Below are 20277 nucleotides of genomic sequence, written 5' to 3' on the forward strand. Positions count from 1 at the left end.
CATGGACTGTAGCCCACCATCTATGGGATCCCTAACTTGTCTGCCATTCAACATTTATTAATGCCTGCTGTGTACAAAGGAGATCCTTTGACAGTTCTTCTAAGAAACGTGAACCTCAGATAATATGCCAGAAGCAACTGACTAATGGGTCAAGACATCAGACCTCTGCCCATGGAATTTTCCAGGCAAGAATACTGGAGTGGGTTGCCATTTCCTCCTCTAGGGGATCTTCCTGACCCAGGGATCCAATCCATGTCTCCTGTGTCTCCTGCTTTGCAGGCAGAGTCTCCACCTACTGAGCCATCGGGGAAAGCCTGTCTTATTGGACTGAAAGTTAATAAAGCTTGTAACACCTAAGAAAGGACGTGAAAATCAATTTCCACTGGAGATGGGGTACAGGGGAAGGTCAGTAATGTATCTATAACTCCATTCACAAATTTAATGAAAAAAAAAAAAGTCCAGGCCACATGAGATCCAGAGTTTTGCTTTATTAGACATCTGTGAAGAAGAGTTTGCAGATACAATCAAATTGTGAACTGCTGCAAAGTTCTGTGAAGTTTTAATTTATCCTTTAGTGAACGGACCCCAATGGCTATTTTAGAATATAGTTCCATATTCCAAGCAGATGAGAGATGTGATGTTATGGCCAGCAACTTTTATACTAGTCATCCACTTAAGCCGTTTCCCAGCATAAATATGCAGTTTAATCGCAGCTATTTCATCTCTACAATGCGTGATTCGATCTTCAACTAATAATGCATTTTGACTCCTGTTTATATTGGTGCATGCGATTCTTTGCCATCCTGGCAATTAACCAGACCTGGACTCTAAAAGCTAAACTTGATCTAAATAACATTCTAGGGGTAGGGCAGGCTCTGTAATCTGGACTCATCTTAGCCATCAGTCTGCAAAAGCACTTGTATGTCTCCTTTTTCCTACCGTTTGTGTCTGTAACTTGTCTGTCATTCAACATTTATTAATGCCTGCTGTGTACAAAGGAAATCCTTTGACAGATCTTCTTCTAAGAATAATAGGCCAGAGACAACTGAATAATGGATCAAGACAACAGGCCTTTTAGAAACTTTCTAAGATTAGAAAAGGTGCCCAAGTGTACCTATCCGGTGCTCTTACTCTGGAATATTTGCAGGGGGCGGGGGTGGCGTGGAGAGGGGAGGGATGGATTTGAGGATTCTAACTGTGATTATTAGGACTGCGTCTCTGGGGCCAGAAGAAAATCCAGTAAAATCATCACCGCCTCTCCATTATCTTTTTGCCAACATTGCAAATTTCAACCATTTCCTTGAAGAGAAATAGTGGAAAAGGAGACATCCTTAACACACAAGGTGGGAAAGGCCTTACATTAGCCACAAAAAGGACTTGACTCTATTACTCACACTTAATCCAGTAGGAAGGCTGAATCTGTGTACTACCTGATTCCTTCCTTTGATTCTGGTGTCCACATCACCATTTTGCCCTCAGAGTGATTGCATTGCCCCAAAAGGAGAGGTTGACAACCCTGCAGGACACATTTTTTGGAGGTTTCTCTCAACAGTCATGTGGGTTACAGAGCTAGACGGTTCAGCTCTCAAAGACTGGACAGGAGAATCAAAACATTATTATGCTTCTTTAAATATAAACTGTGAAGCTTTGGGAAGGATGTGCATGTGTAGAAAGCTCTGATGAAGCTGTCGAACCATCTGGTCTATTTCTTAGAGTACTCTGACCCTAGGCACCTCTGTCTGTTGTTGAGTCTATGCACACAGTCCATAGCTTAGCATCAGTACAAATTAAGCATGGTCAAGAAATGAAGCCATGGAAAATTAAAGGCAGCAATGTCATCAACAAAATTCAATGAGCATTTTCCCTTTTTTCTTTTTTAACAAGAAAAGCACATTGTAGAAATCAAGATTCTGTACAATTTTCTAATATTTATATGTACATAAAATTATATTATAACTCAATTGAAAAGTCTTGTTTGTAGAGTATGGCTGGCAACACCAAAGAATGACCCCTAACATTAAGCTTTTGAAGCAGAGCAGGCAGCAAGAGGACCCAGATGCACACACCTTTGTGCCTGGATGCAAATCCCGGCTCCTAAGGATGTGTCTGGCATTCTCCAGTTCTCTGGTGTGTTCGTGTTTCACATTCTAGTAGGGAATTCTGCAGCAAGCGATGTGAAAAAGGAGACACATTAAAATGAAATGGAAATGCTGTTTAAAATCTGCATATGATAATGGGCTGTGATAATGGGTTTGTGAATCCAACTCGCATTCAAAGTTAGTGGCTCAACCATCTTCCCCTCTTTTATTATGCATGCCTCCGGTGATTTAAAACTGACTGAACTCCAGCAGGTGGAAAAGACAGCTTTGAACAGATCAGACGGGCTGTGAGTCAGGTTCTGGATTCTTTTCCTGCAGTTGGCTCCTGAAAGTGGAAGACTGGCTTTGCAAGTGGGGAAGGATGGGGAGCAGGCACACATACCAGTTGGTTCATCTGCCCCATTCTCCGGCTGCCTTTCTTCCAATCTCTTTCCTCCCAGGTCCTGCCATCCCCAAGCCAGGTGGAGCTCCAGCCCCACTCCCCAGAGGGCAAGGGGTGGGCTCCTGGCCCTTCACTTGTAGATCCTCTCCCTCAAGGAACCTAACCAGAGGCTGCAGTCTGTGCCCCAGCTGTCGAAAAACCTAAAGTTGGGAGTTTTCAGATTCCAATTCAGCCACAGTCCCCTTTGGCATTTACTAAACATCGCAGATTCAGGTTCCCTCTCCAAGACTCAAGTTCATAAAAGGGAGAGGATCCAGGAACCTGTTTTTAAGAAGCCCCCAGGTAGGTCTTGCATGGGAGATCCACAGATCTGCTTTGAACAAAAAACAAAAACCAGCTTCATTCATTCAGTATTGATCTCTGAATGCCTGTAGGTAGAATCTTCAGTTCAAGTTTAGAAACGGAAGATTTTAACGAAACATTTCATAGAACAGATTCTCTGCCTGTGTATCACTAATGTAGTCTTCCCAAAATGTGGAATTAAATGGCCAAAAACTCTTAGGGAGATGAGGGCGAGCCGGGAGGAGGGAGTTAGTTGAAAATATGTGTGCTCGTTGAGGAAAGGGGCTGTTTCAAAGGCTGTTCCCGTGTTTGCGCCCAGGCTTAGTGATGTGAACAAGGCAACTTGCGACTTCATTTTCTCACACAGAATCCTACTGAGGTTGACTCGAATTACTTATGAATTCAGAAATCAGGATTTGGCCTTTGGGGAGTTCTTTCCCAGCATATAAATAACCTGGGATATGTCAGTAGCTCGATATCCATTTCCCTCGAAGCAAATTTTCACCTGCTGAAAAGCTGAGGTGTCAGCGCTCCCACTCACAAATCCTAGCGGATTAGCTGAAGCTGCAGTTATTCTTCACTGAGCCTATTTGGAAGTTAAATTATGAGAACCTAAAATAGTGCCCAGTGTAGGCAGGCTTCTCCCACTGGCTTAAAACACCCTCCAAGCTCACACCGAGTCACCGCTTTCAATCACATGATGATGAAAAGGAATTAACTGCAGATGGATGGTATTTTATATGGACTGCCATCCAAAATACGTAAAAAGTCTCAGAGAGATGAAGAGTCTCCTCTTGGCTCAAAGATCTTATTTCAAATCTGGAAAGGTTGTGATAGGGCATCCTAAGTTCTGCGGAAGGGAGATCTCTTCAACCCCAGCCCAATCACTGCTGCAGAAATGTACTGATTCCCTTGTCAGGTGGGGGTTTCACCACTTTTTACCTGTGAACACTAGCTGCTCTTCTAGGATGCTCAAATTTCCTATTCCCCAACCTCCATCTTCACTGCCAACAGCTTTTCGGACTCCAGTGTGCCCTCAGAAACATCCCCTAATTATGTCTAGCCCTGGCTGTTCTCATCTTCCCCGCTGGAATTCAGATGGGTAACGGCAAGGGTCAAGGGCAGGGAAAGAACAGTCAGGGTTGAGGTCAGCAGACGCGGGTGAGCGGAGTCCACGGCGGGGACCGGCAGCGGGGTGGGCCGGTTAGTAATTTAAGAAGTCGATCCCAACCTTGACACTCTTGGAAGTGGCTATATCAATGGCGGTGGCCTTGATCTCGGTGTCCCCGAACTGCATGAGGGTCTGGATCTCCCTGCGGGCGGGCACATTGGTACTGCTGGCCCCGGTGAGATCCAGGCGCAGCGTGCCGCACTTCTTCACCCCGGGGTCGGTGATGAAGCTCACATCGTCCAGCTCAGAGCTGTAGATGTTGATGACGATGACCAGCTGGGAGGGCTTGGCCGGGGTGTAGCTGCGCTTGACCAGCTCCCCCAGGGCCACGGACTGGTCGGCGGAGATGAACTTGTCGAAGACGTCGGTGCACCAGCGGGTGCCGTCCTTCACCAGCAGCTTCTCGGGCGGGTGCTTGCCCTCCACGTAGCGGTTCAGCACGCCCACCCCGTAGGTGAGTGGGGACCGGCGCACCTTGATGACCGTAGGGTCCAGGCCGAAGAGGACGGCGCCCTTGAGGATGGTGAGGCCCACGTCCTGGGGGATGATTACGCGGCACTTGTCGCCGAAGGCAGCCTGCACTGCCTGCTGCAGGAGGGGCGCCTCGGCGAAGCCGCCCACCAGGAAGAGGAACTTGACCGTGGACACCTCCGGCTTCTGAAACAGGTCCCCTGAAAGGGAAGAGGAGGGGACAAGCGGCCTGTCACCAGAAGCCAAGGGGGACTGGGTGGCCTGAGGAGGTGGGGAATGGACCAACTGGAGGACACTCTTGGTCTGAACTCGAACAGAATACTTTTGTAGAGCTAGTCCTTTAAGGAAAGGAGGTTTGATGGGCTCCCCTGGTGGTCCAGTGGTTAAAAATCCACCTCACAATGCAGCAGACACCAGTTCGATCCCTGGTCCAGGAAGATTCCAGCTGCCGCAGGGCAACTAAGCCCGTGTGTCACAACTGGTAAGCACACTCTGGAGCTTGTGCTTGGCAACAGGAGACGCCCACAGGCGCACTGCAGCTGGAGGGCAGCCCCCACTCTGCTGCGACCAGAGAAGGGCCTCAGGCAGCAGTAAGACCCAGCACAGCCAAAAGTAAATGTATGAATATATTATTTTTAAAGAAAGGAGGTCTGTACATCAGTATGCTCAGCAATGAAAACTCAAGCTACTGCTAAGTAGAAACCCATTTTCACAGCTAGATGGTGATCAGTTTAAGTAGTTCTTTGTTAGGTGTAAATGAATACCCCTCGCCCTCTCCAAACCTGAGGTTCTCTTAAGTGAGTCAAGGCAGGCTGTTAGAAATATTATTCTTTGGTTTTCATCAAATTCCCATCCCACCCCTGGGGGTTCTGATTGGCTAGGTACGGAGTGGGAAGTGGAGGCCCTGGATACTGGAAGAGGCCCTGGATACTGGAAGAGACCTTGGTGAGTCTACTGTGTCCCCAGGTGAGGGCCCTGGTGTGTGTTTGGTGGGAGAGTTGGGGATAGACCTTTGGTTTATATAACCATTCCTCCATCCCAGCAGAGGTTATGGTTTCCAATTTATTCTGATAAAGCAAGGACCATCCCTTCACTAAGGCCAGTCACTCGATGATAGTATTGCTTTAGATGTCCCAGCTCTCTGACTTTTGAAGCCAGACAGAAAGCCCAGATGAGTAGGGGCTTTCAGCCACCCTCGTACATGCCCAGGCCCTGCCCACTCCTGCCGGGGCCCTGACCTGTGGCGCCAAACCCTGGACCCCCTGCCATCCCGATTTCACATATACTGGTGGGTGATGCTGGAAATGCCAGTCCCCATTCTTGGCTCTGCCCCACCAAGTGGCCAAGCCCTGGCTGATCACTTACGGAGATGCTCAATGATGCTGTCGATAGTCGGCTTAAAAAGGGCATTCATGGCGTCTGGACTCATCCTCAGCATCCCCTGCGAGGACCACTTGACAAAATCCACACTGTGGGGCGAGCAGAGAGAGAGTGAGAGTGTAGAAAGGATACCCGTCACGGGCCCTGGCAGAACAGCTGTCACGTCTGAGTGGGCAAGGGGGTCTGAAAGTCCAAAGATCCCTTAGAAATACCCTAAACCACCAGGATCTAGACCCTTAGGAGCTTAAAAGCTAAGGCACAACCTCTTCCGCTTCTCTTTACTTTGGGCTCTGGCCAACCCTCTCCTGATACAGTGAAAGCCAAAGTCTAATGCAAAAGACAGGGTGATAATTCATTCAACAAATATTCACTGAGCACCTACTCAGTGCTCAGTCACCCACAACAGAACCCACAACAAGTTCTGTTGTGGACTCTGGGGACAAAGCAGGAGCCAAACTTCCCCGCTTTTGTAAAGCTTATCTTTTTAGTGCATAATCATAGCTAACACATAAATAGCACCTTCTAGGTCCCAGGCATTGTGCGAAGCGTATATGAATTCATTTCATCCTCACAGCAACCCTTTGAGGTAAGTGGAATTATCATGCCCGTGTTCCAGATGAAAAAACTAAGGACCAGAAAAGTAGAGTCACTTGCCCAAGGTCACACAGCAAGCGTGTAGGATTGGAACTCAGAGTCCACACCCCCTTCCTTACTCCCATCAACATGTTCTACCCTCTGGACTGTCCTGAGCCAAATGTGAGCCGACTCACTTGCTCTTCCTCAAGGCATGCTCCACGCTGTGTCCCCGGAACTTCTTGTAGTAGTCAATGAAGGAGAAGGGCAGGGTGATGTTCAGTGGGTTAGTTCGGTCTGGGGCAGCCGCTCTTTTTCGAGACTCAAATGCAATCATTAAGTCAACCCAGGCCGCAGGACGCTTGATTTTAAATTGCTCAATAAAATCCTCTCCAAATATTTTACACAGAAGCTTTTCGAATTCGTAGTCTACTCCTAAAGATCCATAGGGTCCACCTGGGTCAAGAACAAAATGGGAGACCACTCTGTCAAAAACAGAAACAGAATCTGAAGTCTGAGTAGCAGCCTACCCTGGGTTCTGCCAAAGACAGTAGCCCAAACGTGGGCCCACTTAGCGAGCAGACCACGGCTGTGTGTTTTTACTTTCTCTTTAAAACACTTAGGTTCTTCTTATTCCACATGGGAAAACTTTCCTATAAAAATCACTCATCAACAATATGTTTAAAATTATTTACATTTTAAATAAAATCAATGCATTTAGCTAATTGGGAGCATTGTGGTATTCCTGCCCAAGAAATCTAAGGACAGAGTCAGTGAAGCCAGCAGACCTCACCGAGTCCCTGTGGCCTACTAATTACTCATCCTTTCCATCCTAAGAGGACAAGTCGTTCTTTGGTTTTGGTGGTCTCATCCTGGGACCTCCCAGGAAAGCTTAGCCACAGCACCAAATCACAGGTGATGATCATGGCCAGGATCTGAAACAGGCTCACTTTAGGCCCAGACCCAAGTTATGGCGGTTTGTGTTTAAGGGCCATTTAATGGCATTTTGCTTTCTGGTCTCACACATCCATACTGCTCATAATCCCACGTGCTGATGGCACTGAACGAATGAGATGCTGAGAGAAATCAGAAGTGAGTAAAACAGCTCAGGTGTGAGGACATGAGCCACTTGGCTCATTTTCTCAGGCTTACCTGTCGCTTTGTACAGTTCTTTAAGATGACCCTCTGGCAACCGTATCTGATGGGCCGTCAGGTCAACGGTACCACCGCCACTGTCCACCACCACATACTTGTCACCTGGTGTAAAACAGCCATCCGTTATACAGACCACTTGTCCACTGTGTCCTGGAACAATCTGGCAGGTGATGACGGTGTACCTAGCTAAGCTCCATCAACACCCAGTAGTACAATGGTTTTGCTAATCAGGAGCACAGCGAGTTATTCGTGACTAAGGTCTGCCCAGAAGTGCCAGTTAGCATGGACTGTGAACACAGCTGAATGAATCTTTAAAGCATTCATGTCACATAGCACGGCATACCTGGTACATACAAGCCGACAACCTCCTGCCAAGGTAACAGCGCCATCGAATGACCTGCTGTTGATAACACAAGGCTTACCCTGGAACTGGTGAGTTCCAGCTCCTACTTTTCTTCTGAAGAGCCTATATGGTTTTAGAACATGCAAAATTATAGCTCCAAAAAGAGCTCTCCCTGGGCAAGCAGGTCTGTGAAACCAACTGATTTGGAACATTTCCCAAAAGTGTAAAAGGAACAAATAGGAATGCATTTTTGCCAACACACACACACACACACACGCACGCACATGCAAAATCCAGCAGGGGCAAAGGACATTCAGGGACACTACCTTCCTCCAGCTCGGACCAGATTTCTCCTATGACATTCTCCACCAGAAAGGTCCGACTCTGCCGATTACGTCGTATGTGTTCCTTGGCTAGTAGCCAACACAAAGAAAATAACAACGGGTGAGAAAGCATGAAAGAGCCGCAGTCCCTGCAGTCAGTGGAGGTGAAAGAGCATGGGAGGTTTGGGAACAGAACATTCGGTGATCTCGATCAGAATGATTACATAAGTACAACATGGGGAATGACAAAGCCAGCTCTTCCACAGCAAGGAGCTTACTTCCACCAGCCTCCATCTATTCATCTGCCTGGATCTAGCCAGTGTCCTGCTGAAAAGCTCACCGTGGTGAGATTCCTTCCTCCAGGAACAGTTTCAGGGGAATGGAAATAAAATAGGTCAGTTTCCTGGCTCTGCTGCCCTAGGGAGGAAGCTGTCTGCCAAATGGCCTGCAGTGCGCTTGGTTAAATAATTTCACATCAGGGAACTTGGTCTGATACATGGAATGCGGGCTATGTTTTCCTAACTGGATCTGGGATAAACCGGCCAGGAGCCCTTTCCAGACTCCGTTGAAGTCGATATGCTCTTCCGCCACAAGGTGGCGCGGCTGAACCTAGCAAAGCCGACGCCGCCTTTTTCCTGCACAACGCGGGACAACCTAGGGGTGGCTGGGGTACTCAGTGGCTGTGATGCCATGCATGGGTATTTCATCTCTCGCTGGCTCCCGACAGCCCCGTGAGACGGACAGGGCCCAGATCATCGTCCTGTGTTCAGACGAGGAAACCATGTCAGGGAGGTCAAGGGACTTGCCGTTCCCACGACTCTGTCTTGCAGCCTGAATTGAACCCTCAGACGGCAGACCCCCTGCCTTTGAGACTTAACAATTTAGAGTGAAGTCTGAAAACGCTGAATAGGAATGTTAAGAGGAGGGAAAGATGCTGTGAGAGGGAGCCTGGGAAGCACCAGAGCATAGGCACGATGGGAATTGGGGCAAATCACTTAACCTCTCTCAGCTTCAGTTTCTTCATCCATAAAATGGGATGATACTACTTGGCCCAAGTTCCATGCAGGCTGAGCAGGGACTGGCCCTCTTGATTTGTTGTAAGCACCCACTGTGACACCAGGCACACAGTAGGTGATGAGGAAGGCAAAGCACCAAGTAAGAGACAGTGAACCCAACAAATGACCCCTACCATGAACAGTTTAGAGCAATCCTGGTTTTACAGACAAAGGCTCTAATCCACCACTCTGCCCTCCACCAAATCTTTAGTCTCTCAGCCCTACATCTGCTGCTTGTTATCCAATAAAGGACCCTTGACCCTCCAGCTTCCTTCAGCAAGGAGCACAGTGTTCACAAAGCAGCATCTCCTCTGGGGATTAGAATGGCAAACATCAACATCGCGCCAGCCTTAAGCTCCTCAGGCCACCCCTGATTAAAGAGCTCTGGCAGGCCTGCGGGGTCCCCGGACTCAGGGCTTCTCTCCTATGCCCAGCTCCAGATGAACTTACACTGAACACTTTGCCGTGCGGACTGACTTTCCAAAACAGTCTAGGTGACCAAGAAAATGGCATGTGTAAACAACGGCCAAGTGAGGCTAATAAAACATGTTCTGAGCGCTCAGAAAATCCTGTTTTTCAGGCAAATATGCCCAAGATTGTGAAAAATGTAGCCTTTACTAATGTCGTTAAGTCTTTTTGGAGTCAAATAATGCCAACAGTGGCCCCTGCAGCGCTGGGGACAGAGTGCCAGCTCTGGTCTCCTCAGTGGTGGCCACTGGGCATCCATCGGGGAGTGGCATCAGAGAGCGCAGAGAATGGCCCGGGGTGGGAGACTCAGGCTACTGATGCCATCCTGGGTACCCCCTGATTAAGCACTCTGCCAGACCTTCCCACACAGCACTCTGTCCTTCTGGGAGGGAGGTTCTCACCAAAAAGCAAGGTTAAGATGGAACCCCTGCCTCACTGACCCTCTGAGGGATGGTGGCCAACAACATGAGGATTTCAAAAACCAAAGACACCCCTCTGAGCACAGAAAACAGCAAATCCCACAAGGCACAGGACACAGACATGGAGCAGTGTGGGCATGATAGGATACATTAAAGGAAAGAAAAACAAAAGCTCTTGAGCTCTTGGGAAAGGCAGGCATTCTAAGAGTTCCCTTCTATGTGAATGTTGTGCTTAAGAAGTGTCAAGGAGAGCTGTGCTCAATCAGCTAATTCTGGCATGAGTGGCTATCTATGAACAATGAGTAAAGATCAGTATATGAAATAGAGAGCCCAGGCAGACATTCCTCTTTCTTCCAATTAAAACAACGATCCTGAATATTTAAAACGTGAACGCTAGCTAGCCTTGTGAGAAAAAGGCAAATCGAGCCCTGAGACTTGGAGGGAAGCCTGTTTCCGTTCGCTCTGGGTGAATCAGGTCCAGGTGGCGAACACATGGTCCTGGCAGGCTGAGGGGGCAGCAGCCTGGTGACAAGTGAACTTCTTGCCACTGTCTCACGGCTCAGGTTCACTAACTCCTCCATCCGAGGTTAAAAATGCAGAGCAGTGGCCGCTGGGGAAGAGTCACCTTGTAAAGAGGACGAGAGCTCTGTCTGGACAGGAGTGTGTGCCCTCCAAGGGTGAGCCTAGGGTCCAGGCCCCCAGGCAATGCAGAAACAGCCTTCAAGCTGAGGAACAAGGAAAGCTCCGGACCAGCTGGTGACAGTCTCACTCACGTCATCCCTCTCCTCCTCCAGGACCTGGGCCTTCCAGGGCAGGATGGAGGTGGGTTGGAGTGATGCGGGGGGTGCCCTTGAAGTCCTCACTTGGGCAGAGAGCTCAGAGCTGGGGTGCACAGTGCCACCCCCCACAGCTCCTTAGCATCCGTGTTCACCCGCGTGGCTCTGACTGAACCAGAGCATCTGCAGACTCCATGGCTCTGGACAGATCTAAAGAGCCCTACATTCCAGGGAAAACAGTTCTGAGGAGCAAGCTTGTGAGCAACTTGCATATAGGTCAATATGAGGTTTTTCCATAAATTGTCACGAAATTTTTGGCCAACCCAATATTGGAGAGATAAAAGGCCCTTAAAATGCCCAACCTGGGTTTCCCTGGGCAGTGTTCCTTCCCACAGTTAAATGAGCGTCAACCCCTCAGGGAAAGTCTGCCCTTTTCACCTCTAGCCTCAACTCTCACCAGGTTTATAGTTAAGATTCACAATGAGCGCATCACGTACAAAGCGGCGCCAATGAATGAGTCAGCGATAAACCAACAGTCTTAATAGAGGCATTAATAACAGGCCAGTGGAATTAGATTAAGAATCAGTTAATAGACAGGAAAGACTTAAAAGCGGAGTAAAATGCATGGCCAAGAGCCACTCTTGGACTGCTCTCACGTGCTTGGGAGAGAAGGGTCCTCCCCTTAGGCACTAGGGTGGGTGATGAACGAGGGTAACCACTGATGAGTTTACAGTGTCCTTGGAGGGGCCAGGTTGGGGGAGGGGGGAGCTGAGCACAGAGATACTTAACTCCAGCCTCCTCCAGAAGCATCTTGAGGTCTCCAGACCACACTGAGTGCCTTCGCAAACTCCGAGACAAACTCAGAGACACATGCAGGGGGCCGGAGGAGGGGCGGGGCGGCGGGGAGGGGAGAGAGAGAGCAGGTACCCTGTGCAAACCCAGCTCCTACTGTGTCACTGGAGCTGTACCCGTTGACCGCGGCCTTGCTGCTCAGATCAGTCATCTGGTGCAGCCGCAGCTTCCGACAGTAGATGGAGGCTGCCTCGGGCTCCAGGGCAATGATGAGCTGCTCCGAGTTCTCCGGGGAGGCCAGGCCTGCCTGGAAGACAGAAGGCAAGGCTGGGACCCCTCCGAGGACACCCCCGCCCTGGGAGTGAGCACCCCCAAGGAAGGGGTGCTTGTTGGGGAAACTCCCTCCACAGACCCCTGCAGAGCCTAAAATCGGGGGTGACTGGGTGCTGAGCCCTAAGCCAGGTACCCAAACATCACAGGGTGGGCAAAGGAGAGAAAGAAAATGAAAGTGAAGTTGCTCAGTCGTGTCCAACTCTTTGCGACCCCATGGACTGCAGCCTGCCAGGCTCCACTGTCCATGGGATTTTCCAGGCAAGAGTACTGGAGTGGGTTGCCAATGTACAAGTATTCTTGGCAAGTGCCAGGCTCTGTGAGCCTCAAGGCTGCCTGCATGTTTGGCCTGCTTGGCCCACAGCTGAGAAGCCCAAAGGGGCAAAGGACCCAAAACTTAGAAAACCAACACAGGATGGAAGGCCAATGACGGTCTGTTTCCGGTTCCAGAACTAAATGGTAGGACCGAGGCCTAGCAAACCCCAATGGTCGCTGGCCTAGGAAACAGAAAGGCCATCGCCGGGCCTCAGCTGTGCAAGAATCTGAATCTGCTATGTGAGCATCTGACCTGTTATCTCCAGAGCACCGAGGGGGCTCCAGGAGAAAGCCCCTCACCCCCACTCTGGAATCCACAGAGTCCCCAGGTCCTAGATGCAGGGGAAAGCCCACTGGCAGTTATCCTGTGCAAAGCCCCTCTCCTGTTCACAGCAGATGTGCGTCTGCCCCGTGACGCCTGGCTTGCTCCAGCCACAACCCCTCCAGGCCTCTCGAAGGGCAGCCAGGGGGCTTCAGGAACACACCTCTGAGGGTGCGCAGACACAGACTGGCTTGGCCTTGACCTGGAGCATGAGGTGTGGCTTGCTTGTTGAAGCTGCCCATGCACGTGGATGTCCTTGGCTGCCAACACAACGGGAAACTAAAACAAGCTCGTTCCGGTACCACTGTGTTTACTGTCTTTGCTGCCATTTCCAAGGGAACCCGGGAGGCTCCCCGGGTGCAACATCCACTTTGGAGAAGGCCCCCAGTTCTCCCCAGATCCCAGGAGAAGGCCCCCAGGCTCATCTTGTCAGCCAGGGACAAAGGTCTGCCTAACATCACACTCGTAAATGACCCATGGGGAAAAGCCAGCCTAAGGTCATGAGCAGAAGGGGCTTTGGAGGGTCAATTATTGGGCAAGGAAGGGAGGGGAGTTGAGGTTAGAAATTGCAGACACCTTTTGTCCAATTAAGGCTTAGAGAGGTAGGGTGACCAACTGTCCTGGGTTTCCTGGGACACTGATCTCTCAGTGCCCAAACTGGGACAGTCTTAGGCTCCAGGGAAGCCAACAGAAGTGAGAGCCAGCCCAGGCCCCACAGACTAGCTCTTGAACTGGTTCTGAGCTCTCCTACTCTTAGTAACTCCAGTTACTGAAGTGGGGCCCAGTCCTCCATGCTTTGACAGAACTCCTGGGTGCCCCTAACACTCCCCTCCTGAACTGGTTTGAAGGTGCCATCTCCACTCATTTAGTCTGGGCCAGCACTGCCTTATACCTGCTGCCATCTGTTCTCTCAAATAACCATATTATCCCAAATAAACCAATCAACTAGGTATCAGATACCATCAGCCAGCAGGTGACAAAGTCTCTACTTTGCCAAAACTAAATGTCTGCTAAGGGCAGAACCCTTCTGGAAGACTGTTCTTTACAAAACCAGATGGAATCATACGTGCCTTCACTCTCCACCAGGCACCCGCCTCCTTCCTGCCTCAGCTGAGCCCAACCACACAAGCAGGATCTGGTGCCCATCGGCCGGGCCCCCAGATTGAAGAGGCCAGGTCTGCCCTGAGCTTGCCTGGGTCAATGGGTGATTGACGCAGGTGTATGCCAAGATTCCGGTCCAAGGGATTAAAGTGCCCCTCCCCCAGCCTCACTTTCTCGCAGGATCTCATCAGACATCCTCAGTAAAAACGCAGCCAAGGGTTAAAGTGCCTGATGAAAGACGCCACGGGTTACCCACGGCAAGTGCCACCAGGAACAGGGAAACCTCTGAACCTTTCTCCCCAGGATCCCAGAAGACAAACTCCACAGTGACAGCAGGAGGAGCCCTGTCTGCAGCGCAGTGCTTGTGGACTGGCTCTTCCATCCTCATAAAGCCAAGACCCTTCTAGAGCAGGAGCTCACAGGCCTGGCTCCCACCACGTGGACTGAGGAAGAAGGACAGGTGAACAGCAAAGCAACGGTGGGCCTGGGAGACACAAGCCTCTCCTGCAAAGCTCGGGATGGGAGGAGGCTGGGGAGGGCAGAGCAGAGCGCGCCCGGGACTCGGTGTGAAGGAGGAAAGGCACATTCCTGTCTCTGGGTCCCGTCAGCCGGCCAGGCGGTGCCCACATGGCTGGTGAGAATAGCTGGGTCCAGGGCCTGTCTGGGGCAATGGGGACTGCAGGGGACAAAGGAGCAGAGAAGACAGACACCTTCATTCCTCTCCAAGCCTTCCTGGAAATTCTGAACAGGCTAACTTACACGTGAAATATCCATGGAGAATCACATCAAGTCCAGAGGAGTGAGGGGTCTTGAGGAGAATGATACAATTCAAGGGCGTCCGAGGGTCCCTGGTGTTTGACTGAGACCACCTCCCACCGGGGTGCTCCCACATCCTGAAGATGTGAAAGACAAGCAGACTGATCCGAATCTGCCCCCAAAGAGCTGGGGCTGCACCCCTCGGGGGACCATCCACCTGTCCCTCTCCAGCTGGACTGGCTCAGCTCCACAGCAAAAGCTTTCACCCATTTCCGTGAGGAGTTCCCCACGGTACCTGGGTGAGGATGCAGATGGAAGTGGAAGTGAAGAGGACCCCTAACCAGAGGGGAGGGAAAGGCAAGGTCAGTGGCTGGGGGGTGAGGCGGGTGGTCCGGCAATGCCTGGGAGGCCCAGGACCAAGTAACCACACTCCTCTGCTTGAACCAGCCCCCGTCCCCACTCCCCAGAGAGACCGAGGCACCATGTCCCCACCAGCCAACGCTCAGGGAGGCCACAGGCAGAGCGGAGAGAGAGGCCAGAGAAGACAGCTGTCTCTACACAGATTCCGTCTCCCCAGGAGGCTTCTCAGAGCTGCCAGGAGACTCTGAGAAAAGGAGGAAATGCGGATATCTCCGCCAGCCTCTTACAAACCCAGATGTCTTTCTCTCTGAGCAGAAGGATGCCTTGCGCTGAAATGCAAGCTTAGTTTGTCTATAAAACCACTCCCTGTCCTCAGCAGAAGCCCCCTGGCCTAGGGGCTACAAGAGACCCCAGGGGTCTTTGTCTGGGATCTGTTCGGGGTCAACCACGATGGAAGAGCTTGCTCTCCACTCCCGGTAACTCTATCCCTGGAGCTGGTATCCCAAGGCCACGGTTCTGTTCGATGTGAGCTCTCCCTCTGCTCAGCCCCCGGCCCAGCACGTGGCATGTTCTGCTGCTCACCGTCGATCCGTGCGGGCCTGTCTAACCTCTCCTGTAAGGAGGGGTGTTTTCTAAGGGCAGCTGTCAGGTCTTCTAGGCCTAAAGCACACAGTAGGTGCTGAGAGGGCAGCTGCCGGATGAAAGAATCGCCCATCCCTCCAGCTAGGCTTTCTGCGATCCTCTGGCCCCTCTCAAGAGAGCTTTGCAGGCATGACCTGAGGATTGTACAATCAGAAAGCCTCTGAACCAAGAGCAGGCTACTCCATCTGACTCTCCACATCTGGGCCAGCAACAGCTCCGTCGTAGTATTAGTTTTTAGAGCTCGGCTTCCTGGTCACAAGCTCCACTGGGAGGGGTGGCAGGGTGAGAAAACCACACTCCAGGGAGGCCAAGGACGAGGGTGGTTACCACCCCGACTTCTCTGCTCCTCGGCCCTGCAGGAAATTTCCCCAGCCAGGAAAATCTGCCAAGGGGCTGTGTCCACAGCAGCGTAAAAGGGCCAGACTAGTTGTGCTGGCCTGGCATCGAGCTGCAAAGAGCTACAGCTGCAGGGCTTCTGAGTGTCACAGGGTTGGGTTTCTATCTTGATGTGATTATCTTCACTGCGGCTTGTTCAAAAAGGGAAGCAAATGCAAGCTCTGTGTTAGATGAGATCATCATGGGTATGGCAATATAATTTATTTAACAGGTTTCTGGAACCTATGAGAATTACACATTTTAAGCAAAAGTCATCTAGAAATACACTAGACTACTTCCTATGCACGATTCACGCAGGACAGAGTGGAACTAACTCTTATTCTAGCTCTTTTCTGAGGGCCTCAGAAGAGGCATCAGCTGTTCTTTCTGCTGCCGTCTTTCCAGTGAATGCTCTTAAAGGGTCTAAAGCTGCCCCAAGAAGGTGGATCATAAAAGATGGAGCTTTAACCCACTTCTTCAGCAATCACTTGACACAGAGGGGTTTGGGGGGTTTCACAGATGAAGCTGCTCCCATGTCAAGCGCTGGGCAGCCCTCACTGGCCATGAATCACAGACCGTCAAGTTCAGGTCCCAGGCCCACCCCTTGCAGGCCTGCTTCTCCCAGGGGTTGCTTCCGTCTCTGTCTTCATCCAGGCCTCTTCCTCCTCCACCAGGCTGATGGGAAGTTGATGTTCAGCCACGTGACAGTGCCAGGAACCTGGACCCAGGAGCCTGGAAGGAGGGGCTCCATTTGCCACACGTAAGCAGGGCGGGCCGACCAGTTTCCCTATGGAAAAGGAAACTGCCCTGATGGAACACCATCCTGCTCACCCTGCCTGCTCATCTGCATGAAGCTAGGCCGATGGGCCATGCTTCTGGTGGAAGGGCTGCTGGGAAGGCTCAGGGCTCAGAAGCTGGGTGGGCCAGGAACTGTCCTTTTTGCTCAGGTTCTATATTTGTCAGATTTCCTCAGAGAAACAGAACCAGTAGAATGTTTGTATATGTAGAAAGGGGTTTATTATAAGGAGTTGGCTCACATGATTGTGGAGACTGACAAATCCTAAGACTTCAGTCAGCAAGCTGGAGGCCTCGGAGGGCAGACGGTATAATTCCCTTGCCAGCAGGCTCAAGACCAAGCAAGAGTCCAGTTAGAGGCCAAAAGAAGAGGAAACAATGTCCCAGTTTGAAGGCAGGCTGGTGCTAAGTCACTTCAGTCATGTCTGACTCTGTGCAACCCCATAGACGGCAGCCCACCAGGCTCCTCCATCCCTGGGATTCTCCAGGCAAGAATACTGGAGTGGGTTGCCATTTCCTTCTCCAGTGCATGAAAGTAAACTGCAGGCAGGCAGGAGGAATTCCCTCTTACTCTATCTAGGAAGGTTCAGCCTTTTGTTCTAAATCAGGCCTTCAACTGATTAGATGAGACCCACCCACCTTAGAGAGGGCAATCTGCTCTATTTAGTCAATCAATGTAAATATTAATCTCATCCAGAAACACCCTCATGGCAATACTTGGAATGACATTTGACCAAATATCTGGATACCCCTAAGCCCAGTCAAGCTGACACATAAGAAAATTAACAGCCACCATTCTCACTCTGTATAATAAACAGGAGGTGAGGAAGGAAGAGGTGGAGAAATGCTAACTTGGGAGAGTAGCAAACTCCATTCACTTTGTCCTGAAGACTCTTCCAGAAGATAGGCTAAAGAGGGTGCCCCTAACATGCTACAGATCCCTTCCCAGAAGTACACATGGCTTCAATCAGCCACTTGGATGTGAGCAATTTGAGAGCAGGGCCCCTGTCCCATGACCTGAGCACCTATTGCATCCTGGCAAAGAAGGCTGCTAACACAGGCTTGTTTAATGAATAAATGAAACAGTGAACAAAGAATGAATGAACAAATGGTCCCTGCCATCTTCAAATCCATCCAGTGACTGTAAACTGAACACAAGTATCAAAAAGAGCCCCACATTAAGCTGCACAAACAGTGCCCTGGACAAACGTTACCTGGTAAGGAGAGGACAGGTCCATTGGCAGGGCATCTCCTGGCCTCGGGAAGCAAATCCTCCCACCCCTTCATCCATGCTTGTCACCTGGGCCCTGCCCAGGAACTGCGGGCCCTCCCACTGCCCGAGGTGCCAAAGCCCAGAGGACACCCCATCCACACCAGCCTGGCTCCGCCCTTGGCCTCCTCAGTGTAACGGGTCTTTCCCTTCACTCCCTTGCTACCCACCCAGAGAAGCAGCCCTTAAAGAGCCGGCCCAGGACTCCACAGCCCTGATGAATCTACCAGTCTCTGCACCGCTTACTTTTTCAGGCTAAAAATAAGAACTGCCCCGTTTCCAGGTCACATGTTTGTTGCTGAAGTCTTCCTGAGGGCTGGAAAATGAAAAAGTCCAAATGATGAATCTTGAGGATCCTTCCTGGGAAAACTCGGGCCCCTGGACAGCGTCTCAGCAGACACTCGGGTCCCCAGGTCCCATCTCTGGATCCTTGGACTCTGCCTGAGGGCTGACACCTAGGAAGAGCTCCCTGATGCCCAGGGCTCCCATGGGCAGTGAAACTGCACTTGAATCTCTTCCTATTTAAAGAAGTTGTCTGTTTCTGGAACTTCTACCCGCTTTCCTCATCCCTATAAAAACAAATCTATTTTTGGCAGATGCATAGACTGAACCAGATTCTCACGCTGAACAGAGGAAGGGGAGAGCAGAGGAGACAGGCTGGGGCAGTGGAGGGGGAAGGAGGGGAACAGAGGTGGGGTGAGGAGGGGACACTGTCCTTCCCTGAACCGGAGTAAAGCCACCTGGAGTAAAGCCCCAGGCATGGAGGACAATTTAAGGTGCCCAGGGCCATCTGACTGGTGCTCAGTATGTGTGTGTGTTAGTCGCTCAGTCATGTCCGACTCTTTCAAACCCCATGGACTGTAGCCTACCAGGCTCCTCTGTCCATGGGATTTTCCAGGCAAGAGTACTAGAGTGGGTTGCCATTTCCTTTTCCAGGAGATCTTCCTGACCCAGGAATCGAAACCAGGTCTCCCACATTGCAGGCGCTTTACTGTCTGAGCCATCAGGGAAGTCCACGTGATTTTCCAGGCAAGAATACTGCAGTGGGTTGCCATTTCCTTCTCCAGGGTTAGTGCTCAGGGTGGATTCAGTTGAGGTTTTTGAAAGAAAAGGTCCTTTGAGCCTGTGGCCACACACTCAGCATTAGAGGTGTGCCTCCTGGGAAGGGCAGCTCACTCCAGGAGGCATAGCAGAAGACATGGGTGATGGTCCCCAGCCTGCTCAGGTGGAAGGTTCTGGAAGCTGACTCCCAGGGTGAGCACTCATTTATTAACCCAGGAGACTAAGCACAAAGGATCCCACTCTGTCCTGGGATCATAATAGCAGGTCAGTATGGCCGGCCACTCCCGCCATGAAGTCAGCCCCTCATGGGAGCCCCTCCACGGCACAAGTTGTTTGCAAGTGTGAGAGGTGGAGGCCACGAGGGTCTGTGGCCCCAGTGATGCCCTCCAGCACCCATGAAGGATGGGCTTGCTGTTGGCGCTGCTGGTGCTCCTACTGCCCAAGGTGCCAAAGCCCAAAGGACACCACACCCCCTGCCCCATAGCCCGGCATCCCCCTTGACCTCCTCAGTGTAAGGGGCTTCTCCCTACACTCCCCCGCTACCCACTCAGAGAGGCAGCCCTTGACCTCAGAGAGACAGGCCTTGACAACAAGACCTGGAAATGAATGAAGCCAGAAAGAAAACCGAGGCCAGCCCCTCCCCTTTTCCATCAGACCCCTTATCCTCACCAGGGAGGAAGCTGAGGAATGAGAAGGCTCCTGACCTCCTGGCTGTGGGCGACCTCTTGCTGCCTCCTGAGGAGGCCTGTGAATGCTGGGGGACAGCTGAGTGGGGTGACGGCCACCACCGTGTGCATCTTGGGCCCCCCGCCTGCCCCCAGCCCTGCACTCACCTGGTAGGCAGCTTGTCTCATGAACTGCTTGGCCGGCTGCTTCCAGATGGCAGGCACTGTGATGACCCATCTGACATCAGAGTTCTCGAACTCCGAACCCGCCTGGTCGCTCAGCTCCTGAAGTCAGAGAAAATGCAGCAGGTCAAGTGGGCAGAATTAGTCCTCCTGCGGCTTCGCCAAAAATCCAGGTTTCTTGGCCACAAACTTTTGGGTTGTCTATTCTGCAGCCCCTTGAACCTAACCAGCATCAGGAACAAGAATCTGTTGTCTGAATTTTCAGCAAACGGAGCTAACCGGCTCCTTCATTCACTGGATGTGGCTGCAGGTGGAGGCGGGCAGATCTGAGGCCTTTGGTCACTTCCTAGTC

At 51.1% G+C, this 20277-nt stretch overlaps 1 protein-coding gene across 1 annotated transcript in view; it reads right to left on the reverse strand.

The window, feature by feature from the left end:
- Positions 1–484: 484 nt before the first annotated feature.
- Positions 485–20277, reverse strand: part of HSPA12A (heat shock protein family A (Hsp70) member 12A) — a 163902-nt gene continuing 144109 nt past the window's right edge. Inside the window, exons 6-12 of the mRNA XM_040254823.1 lie at positions 19911–20027; positions 11885–12056; positions 8243–8329; positions 7571–7675; positions 6616–6874; positions 5831–5934; positions 485–4665 (exon numbers count right to left, since the gene is read on the reverse strand). Of these exons, the coding sequence (XP_040110757.1) occupies positions 4028–4665; positions 5831–5934; positions 6616–6874; positions 7571–7675; positions 8243–8329; positions 11885–12056; positions 19911–20027 (1482 nt within the window). The 3' untranslated portion in view covers positions 485–4027. The remainder of the gene's footprint in view (positions 4666–5830; positions 5935–6615; positions 6875–7570; positions 7676–8242; positions 8330–11884; positions 12057–19910; positions 20028–20277) is intronic.

This window comes from Oryx dammah, unplaced genomic scaffold, assembly GCF_014754425.2.
Source record: "Oryx dammah isolate SB20612 unplaced genomic scaffold, SCBI_Odam_1.1 HiC_scaffold_14, whole genome shotgun sequence".
NCBI lineage: Eukaryota > Metazoa > Chordata > Mammalia > Artiodactyla > Bovidae > Oryx > Oryx dammah.